Source organism: Egretta garzetta, unplaced genomic scaffold (assembly GCF_000687185.1).
Source record: "Egretta garzetta isolate BGI_Z169 unplaced genomic scaffold, ASM68718v1 scaffold213, whole genome shotgun sequence".
Classification (NCBI taxonomy): domain Eukaryota; kingdom Metazoa; phylum Chordata; class Aves; order Pelecaniformes; family Ardeidae; genus Egretta; species Egretta garzetta.
This window is the reverse complement of record NW_009259242.1, coordinates 2,422,745-2,431,412: the sequence shown is the minus strand read 5'-3', so window position 1 is coordinate 2,431,412 and position 8,668 is coordinate 2,422,745. Positions and strand designations below refer to the sequence as shown.

The 8,668-nt window shown below is 43.2% G+C and overlaps 2 protein-coding genes across 2 annotated transcripts in view; both read left to right on the top strand.

The window, feature by feature from the left end:
• Positions 1-6,345, top strand: part of DDX5 (DEAD-box helicase 5) — a 13,668-nt gene extending 7,323 nt beyond the window's left edge. Inside the window, exons 2-13 of the mRNA XM_035891627.1 lie at positions 759-971; positions 1,115-1,211; positions 1,292-1,425; positions 1,549-1,614; positions 2,129-2,270; positions 2,349-2,509; positions 2,669-2,841; positions 3,079-3,189; positions 3,427-3,488; positions 3,567-3,626; positions 4,876-5,100; positions 5,673-6,345. Coding sequence (XP_035747520.1) covers positions 759-971; positions 1,115-1,211; positions 1,292-1,425; positions 1,549-1,614; positions 2,129-2,270; positions 2,349-2,509; positions 2,669-2,841; positions 3,079-3,189; positions 3,427-3,488; positions 3,567-3,626; positions 4,876-5,100; positions 5,673-6,055 — 1,827 coding nt within the window. The 3' untranslated portion in view covers positions 6,056-6,345. The remainder of the gene's footprint in view (positions 1-758; positions 972-1,114; positions 1,212-1,291; positions 1,426-1,548; positions 1,615-2,128; positions 2,271-2,348; positions 2,510-2,668; positions 2,842-3,078; positions 3,190-3,426; positions 3,489-3,566; positions 3,627-4,875; positions 5,101-5,672) is intronic.
• Positions 6,346-8,088: 1,743 nt separating this feature from the next.
• POLG2 (DNA polymerase gamma 2, accessory subunit) overlaps positions 8,089-8,668 on the top strand; it is a 6,594-nt gene continuing 6,014 nt past the window's right edge. Inside the window, exons 1-2 of the mRNA XM_009636047.2 lie at positions 8,089-8,126; positions 8,420-8,588. Coding sequence (XP_009634342.1) covers positions 8,089-8,126; positions 8,420-8,588 — 207 coding nt within the window. The remainder of the gene's footprint in view (positions 8,127-8,419; positions 8,589-8,668) is intronic.

Here is an 8,668-nt window from a genome sequence, read left to right as displayed (position 1 = left end):
CCCTCCCCCCGCCCAGCTCAGACTCTAAAATGGCAGCGGCTGGAAAATGTGGCGTAGACAGAAATGAGAGACAAAGGAAACAGCGCTGGCAGGAAGCAGCGGCCGCTCGGCCGGGTCCCCTCTGGGAGCGCTGTGTTGTGCGGGGAAGGATCGCGCCCAGCGCCTGCCCGCCCTGAAGCGGGGAGCAACAGGGGCGCGGGAGGGAGCCCCACGGTCGATCCAGCTTAGCGGTCCTGGGGGCACGGCTTAGCGTGGCTTAGAGCTGCGCCTCGGGACTGCCAGGCCAGGCTTTCCAGATAAGCCTTTTCTGAAGGGAGGGACCTAGTGTAAAACGCACGGTCTCACAAAGCATCATTACTGAGAGAAATCATATCTTTTGGGGTACAAGAAAACGGTTTAAGGGAAAGTTATCCCAAGGTTTCATAACTGCCCCTTCCTGCCCTCCTCCGCAGGCTGGCACAATGGGAGTGTCACTTGGGTGGGAAACCATTTTGATTATGGGATAATATAAAGGCTTTAGCGCCCTTACTTTGCCCGTGGGGTAACTTGCTAATAGACATTTCAATTTCATTTTATGGAAACTGCAATGATACATGTTACTTTAGCTTCTGAATAACAGTTGTAGCTAGGCAGATTGTGGCATCTGCAACTTGGGTATGTTTTTTGAAGTTTCAGTATCCTGTAAGTGTGGGGTTTATAAATCTGAATTGTAAAGGTACAGGATGGACCACAAAGATAGCGGTTAAGTTGTATGAGAGGATCAAAATGTTTCTCTTGGGTTCTATATTGTGGCCATCTTCTCTAGGTTTGGAGCCCCCCGTTTTGGAGGAAGCAGAGGTGGACCTCTTTCTGGGAAGAAATTTGGAAACCCTGGGGAAAAACTTACAAAAAAGAAATGGAATTTAGATGAGCTGCCCAAGTTTGAGAAGAACTTCTATCAAGAACATCCTGATGTAGTTAGGCGCACTGTGGTATGTACCCTTTCCACTCATGCGAAAGTAAACAAGTACAAACATGCTGAGGGTCATGGGGCCCAGCAGGCATGGATGGGGTAACTTAAAAGATAACTTGGGTATCAAAGCTGATTCCTAATAATGGGATTTTTGCCTTACAGCAAGAAGTTGAACAGTACAGATCAAGCAAAGAAGTTACAGTTAGGGGCCATAACTGTCCAAAACCGATTATAAACTTCTATGAAGCTAACTTTCCTGGTAAGTGAAGACTACTGTACTGGTGGTTCTTCTAGGCTTGATTAAGAAAAAGTATAATAAGTTTCAATTTTTTCTTCAAGCAAATGTTATGGAAGTAATTCAGAGGCAGAACTTCACTGAACCAACTGCTATTCAAGCACAAGGTTGGCCGGTTGCATTGAGTGGATTGGATATGGTTGGAGTGGCACAGACTGGATCAGGGAAAACGCTGTCTGTAAGTTCTTTGATTGTAGCCTGGAATACTACTGCATTTCAATAGTGAAAGTATGGTCTGGCTTAGTACAGGCTGAATGCTTCTGGGAAGAGATTGTAATGAGACTTTCTTTATTCCAAACAGTATTTGTTGCCTGCTATTGTGCATATAAATCATCAGCCATTCCTGGAGCGAGGAGATGGACCTATTGTGAGTATTTCTAAACGAAAGGGGATCTTAATTTCTAGAGAATGTATTTTTTTTTACAGTCCAATTGTCCATGCTTACAAGAGTGCATAGCTGTATTGTGTTTCTGTAATGACCAAAATGGTTCCATGTTTTGGTGGTTTCCCAAGAACGCTCCATAAGCTCCAGTTGGTTTGTCCTTAGAATTGTAAGGAACAGGGTTCGATGTCCCATTTCAGAAACTGCTATCCCCTGGAAGCTAGTGACTTTTGGATATCTTGCCACACAGCATAGGTCACTGTTTGGTGGTAATTGAGATGCCATGTAGTTTAGTTTGCTGGTTTGGGCTACTTAAATCCACTTTAGTCATTCTGGCACTGAAATATTATAGAATTGTTTAGGTTGGAAAAGACCTTTAAGACCATTGAGTCCAACTGTTAGCCTAACACTGCCAAGTCCACCTTTCCATTTAAAACTAGTGTCAGACTAGAAGCTTCGAATAGGTGTCGGAACTAAAAGCTGGGCATCTTATTTCTAGTGTCTTGTGCTGGCACCAACTCGTGAACTGGCTCAACAAGTGCAGCAGGTAGCTGCTGAATATAGCAGAGCATGCCGTTTGAAGTCTACATGTATTTATGGAGGTGCTCCAAAGGGACCACAAATTCGTGACTTAGAAAGAGGTATGGATAAGCCTTGATGCATCTCTGCATGAGGCGATACGAAAACTACTTCAGCTGATTGCACTGCTTTGTTTTTAGGTGTGGAAATCTGTATTGCAACACCTGGAAGACTTATAGACTTCTTAGAAGCTGGAAAGACCAATCTCAGGAGGTGTACTTACCTTGTCCTTGATGAAGCTGACAGGATGCTTGACATGGGATTTGAACCTCAGATCAGGAAAATTGTGGATCAGATAAGAGTGAGTATAAATGGCTTGTGCATTTATCTCTCTTACAGGAACAAATGCCACTATGCTCGTTAAAGCAAGGGCACTGCGGTTAACTTTTTCAGGCTTGTCTGGGTAGATTTCTTTTTTGTTTGGACACTTGACTACTTGTACTGACCTAGTCTCCTTCAGCCTGACAGGCAGACTCTGATGTGGAGTGCTACATGGCCAAAGGAAGTAAGGCAGCTGGCTGAAGACTTTTTGAAAGAATATGTACACATCAACATTGGTGCATTAGAACTAAGTGCAAACCACAACATTCTTCAGATTGTAGATGTGTGTCATGATGTAGAGAAAGATGACAAGTAAGTAGTCAATTGGGGCAAAGCACTTGTATTATTTTAATGGGTGAATTTATGAACTGTGAAATGAATTTGTTGTGATGAATTTTTGACATCAGTCTGAGACCGCTAAAAAAGTTTAAAAAAAATTAAAAAAAATAAAAAAAATCGGGCTGGTAAAACAAAACTTGCGCAGTACAAATCAATCCCCTTGCACAGTACAAATCAATCCCAGCTCTAACAATCATCTCTTCATAATAGGCTTATTCGTTTGATGGAAGAAATAATGAGTGAGAAGGAAAATAAAACAATTGTTTTTGTGGAAACCAAAAGACGGTGTGATGATCTTACCAGAAAAATGAGGAGAGATGGGTGAGTCTATTGCATGAACTTCAGTGAGCCACCCCAGTAGTCTTGACCATGATCTTGCTTCTTTACAAGTGGCCACGTAACTGTGGTGTCAAAACTGTCAAATACTGTGGTACCAGGTGTCAGTTAAAATGCTAAATCTAACTATAGAAGCTGTCTGGAATTTGCCAGTAGCCCTATCTTTGACTAATGAAACTACTCAAGGAATAGTCTGAGGTCAAGCAAGTTCTGTATTTTCAGGTGGCCAGCAATGGGTATTCATGGTGATAAAAGTCAGCAGGAGCGGGACTGGGTTCTAAATGGTGAGTGTTCCAGCAACTTCTACAGGCATATGATCTGTGTTACTTAATGAAGAAACTGACAAGTTGCTTGTGTTGCAGAATTCAAACATGGAAAAGCACCAATCCTGATTGCTACAGATGTTGCATCCAGAGGTCTAGGTTAGTACAACTCGTAATGGCAGTTGCCCAAAGCTATTTAAAGAAAGTCTATTGCTTTCTTTAACCTCTGCATTTTTCTAAGTTTTCTTCACATAAAGGTGCAGTCTTTGTGGCAAGGCCTAGGCATGACAATCGGAGGACTCGAGGGGGATGGAGGACTAGTGGAAATGATCGGCTGGCTGCTTCCAGTCAAATAGAGAGGTGAAAGCTGAGAGCATTGTGTGCCAGTAATCTTCAAAAGGCAAAGATCGTCCTTTAAACTACTACCCCATAAACTGTTCTCTCATGAAATAAGCAGTTTCATTCACAGTTCACTTTGCCCTGGTATTTCTCTTCTCTCCATGCTTTGCATGATTTGCCATGGTGCAGTACTGTTAGTTTTGTGCATACTGTCTGCTGTGATCTGTGGGTCTTTGAATTTCAGTGAGTTTGCTGAAATGTTGAAGAAAATAATTACAAACTTCAATGTTCAATGAAATTTTTTTCAACCATGAAATGGAGAGAGCAGCTTTAAAATGTACTAAGCCTTGTACAAATTGGTGAGTACTGGCACATGAAATCTGAGAAAAAGTCCACCTCTCACTTTAGCAAGTGGGGCAGGAAAGCAATGGCTTTTCAAATGCCTTTGAAAGTCGAAGTTCCTCCACCTATACATAGTCGTCATGTCGAGACCTGCCAGAGAGAGACACATTCTCAAGTGAACCCTGGCTTCTTGGAAGCGCTTGCCTAGACGAGACACAGTGCATAAAAACAACTTGGTGACTTTGGGGGGACAGGTATGTTTTTCTTGCAGCTGCGGTTCAAAGGTCTTGGCAAGACGAGCAGTGTGGCCCCTTTTTTTTGAGCTTCTAGTGAGTGTGTATGTGAAGGACCTTGTATGTTTTTACTCTAAGGTCCTCAAATGAGCACATGAAGAGGCTGCTGTGAGCTTTAGTGGCCCTACTGCAAGAAGCATTCAGATGTCACTTGATGATTTGTAAAGGGGACTCTTGAGTTGGGAATGACAAGCAAATGCATACTCCTTTATGGTAAGGTTTTGGATCACAGGGTGGGTGATGAGACGGGAACAGACGGAGTGTGCATAACTTTCTCTTCCACAATACTCATGCAGAAATGGATAATTCTAACACTGTTCTTTGCAGCCATTATTTCCTTTAAAGTACTATTGTCTAATGTTTATCTTCGATTTGGCTGTTGTGGTGTGCAAAACTTCGTACCTTGCTTTTTGCCACACTGCAACACTTTACAGATGTGGAAGATGTGAAATTTGTCATCAATTATGACTACCCTAACTCCTCAGAGGACTATATCCACCGAATTGGACGAACTGCCCGCAGTACCAAAACAGGCACAGCATACACATTCTTTACTCCTAACAATATTAAGCAAGTAAATGACCTCATCTCTGTGCTTCGGGAGGCTAATCAAGCCATCAACCCCAAATTGCTTCAGTTGATTGAAGACAGAGGTTCAGGTAAGTACTGTTCTTGACCACAGCACATAGCTTTCCTCTCGGAACAAAATGGAAACTCAAATTCCACTTCCAACCTCTCTCCAGAATGGATGTGGAAGGTGGTTTAGCTACCAGTTATGGTGACCTGAAAAGGTATTTAACACCAACAACACAAACCAACACCCCCTCCCGCTGAATGTTCTGCACTTGTGTTGTGGTGCAGCTATGGCTAGTGCTGGCCAAAGGCACACTTCAGAGTATTTGCTCCGAAATAAACCACTTCAGGGCTCAGTTTTGTGGCCTTCCCTTGTATGGCTAGGAAGGATGGCCGTTAAGTGTCCTACTGGCAAGATGGGGTGGCATCAGGGCAAAAAGCCACTTTCTTGTGTCACAGGGGAGTACGTGGCTCTCCTCGTAGGTACAGTTTTCTCTGAAATAGTCTTCATCTATATAGCCAAAATCAAACTAGAGACTCCAGTTAGGTGAAGACCGCCCAGCAAGGCAAACCTACTATATGAGCTGAACTAATTTGGCGGTATGTAAAATGCAGCCTTTATGATCTGTATTTAACTACGTCTTGTCTCTTTTGATAGGTCGTTCCCGAGGTGATCGACGTGACAGATATTCTGCGGGCAAAAGGGGTGGATTTAGTAGTTTTAGAGAGAGGGAAAACTTTGAGAGAAACTATGGTGCACTAGGAAAGAGAGACTTTGGAGCAAAAACTCAAAATGGGGCCTACAGTGCCCAAAGTTTCAGTAATGGAACTCCTTTTGGAAATGGCTTTGCAGCTGCAGGCATGCAAGCCAGCTTCAGGGCTGGTAACCCTGCTGGAGCTTACCAGAATGGCTATGATCAGCAGTATGGAAGTAATATTGCAAATATGCACAATGGCATGAACCAACAGCAGTATGCGTATCCTGCCACTGGTGCTGCTCCTATGATAGGTTACCCAATGCCGACAAGTTATTCTCAATAACTTAGTGTATTTAAATGTCTCAGTTTTTCATAATTGCTCTTTATATTGTGTGTTATCAAAACAGGATAGTTATTTAAGAAATGAGAAATGCAGAAATGACTGCAGTGCAGCAGTAATTATGGTGCACTTTTTCGCTATTTAAGTTGAATATTTCTCTACATTCCTGAAACAATTTTTAGTTTTTTGTACTAGAAAATGCAGACAGTGTTTTCAAAGTAAATGTACAGTGATTTGAAATACAGTACCAGAAGGCAGTGCATGGCCTTCCAATAAAGATATTTGAAGACCGATTTTTTTCTTTCAGATGGCAATTTTCTCAACATGTGCACAACTTTACATTAATGGAATGTCAAATGTTTTTTATATTAAATTCTAGAAAGGTTTCTCAACTGTGTCTGACTAAACATTTAAGCTTATACAAAAAGCAGCCTTGCCTTGAATGGGCCAGATTGCTTAGCATGGCAGGCTCTGCTTCCACGGGGAAGAAAACTAAAGCTGGCTTCGAAGTCACTGTTGGAAACAGTATTCTGCTGTGTCTCACTAGTGTAGGGCCAGTTTTTGGAAAAGATCCACTGGAGTAATGGTACAGCTAAAAGTCTTGCTAACCAAAACTCTGCAGTGGTGTTGCGAATGAGCTGCCACGAGCGTAGGAAGCTTTTGCAGCACCGTAGCTGTCGCCTTCACAGGAGCGTATGTGCAGACCAGGCTGTGTCGTGTATCTACAGCTGCCAGGCCTTGTGAGTTAGCATGCAGGCTTACTATGAGCTTCAGAGAAATGGGAAGATCTTAGTATTAAAACTTCAAATTATACTTAAACTGGTATTGAGCAGTGATTTCTTTATGGAAGTTGGGGGAGGGAAGTGGGCTGTTGATCCATGAACATGCTTCATGGATATTTTTTCAAGACTTCCAGTACATGCAAATGACTGCCTGTGCTGAGCGAAGCAACTGCATTTCCTTGGCAAGGAGCATAGCTGGAAAAATAATTGATCCTGGGGTTAAAGTACTTCATGCTTTCAAGTATGGCATATTAAAATTCCAGTTGCTGCTGACTTTCAGTTCTTCCTCTTGCTTGTTTATCAGTAACAATGTTTAGTTTCAAGTTTAACAATGCTTAACTACAGCTTAATGTATTCAAGGCTGAATCTGTCTGCAGGAATTAAGGCGAAATTATTTTGAACCCAAGTCAGACTTGCCTTTACGCTTTCCATCTCTTTGCTAGTCTGTGCTGAGCTCGGTGATCATTTTCCTCTGAGGCTCTGCTTGTAATGTTCTTAACTGCAGCCTAATCTGCTGCTTAATTACGTATTTCTGCCTTTTCTGTAGAGTTCTATCAGCTGTTGCTATGAGAACCTTGGCCAACTCAAGCCACGCTTGAGTCTAAAAGTGCAGTTGCCAATGTGGAGTCTGTTTAATTGGCTTTGCAACATTCCCCTTGCCCAGTGCCATCAGTGTTGAAGACAAGGAAGTGGATGGTTATTAATCTTTGAAATACAACATGTTAATTGCCAAATTTCCCCCAGGTCAGTTGCCTGAAACAAGCTTGCTTGTTTTAAAAAACTATGCTAAAAAAAGGTGTATGTAGAAACTTTCTGGCTTGTGAACAAAAATTGTCAGACTGGGGCCTTTAACAGTGATGCAGAGAACAAATATCCTCTTCCTCCCTTCAGCTGGGAGGTGGCAGCAACCACATTTGTTAAAGTGAAACCCAGCTGGGTGGTTGCAAGTCACACTGACTGAAAATGTGCTTTGGAATCTTAATGAAATCAGGGGAAGAGATCCACTTTGTGACTCTTCAGTGTGGCTTTTTCAAAGCTGTTAGATTCTTGGTGGTCTGTGGGCAAATCCAGCTACCTTTAGAAGCTGAGGTAATTTTAAACTTGGAGTCAAAAGTTTGGTCTTGCCTATAGACACGTGCTGTTGGTCACAGGAGTGCTATTTCTGAATTTTTATTTAAGCGGCAAGGCCCAACTCTGAAATTCAAAGAGGATCGTGTTTTACATTTTTCTGCCTTACGATGTTTCCAATTGACCATGGTGGTGTTCCCTGAGGGGGGAGGGTCTTGCTCAGTGTAAGGTGGGCACTCCTCTTCGCATTTGCACATAGTATCGGGACAAGTGAGCTCTAGTAGATAACTGATAATGTTATCAGTGGTAGAACTGAGCTCATGGCAAATCTGCTTTACACATAAAATTGTAACTTCTACAGTTGGGTGTAGCAACTCGGTGCCCTGCTCACGTTCTTTTCAGCCTGGCCTGTGGGACTGGGTCCTGAAGCAACGAACCAACGCTGAGAGAGCATTCCAGCCCATTAGGATATAACATACATGCATTTTTTTTTCACGACGGTTCCTCCTCTCTTAAGCTCCACCTGCTGGCGCTGGTACAAAATCATCGTCACTAAGCACGTATGGAAATTTCCACTGCTCTGCCGTTGGGCCCCGCCGCAGTGGCGCGTCAGCCCCAACTCGGCTTTCTGGTTGGAAAACCTCCGTGCCGCTTCCCACCGCACCAAGCGAAGTACAGCCGCCCTGGTGCGGCCCTTGGGGATTTCCCCCTAGAAATCGCCCTGTAACGCCTTCCCGTGGCAGCGAAGGGCAGGGTCCTCCCGCCA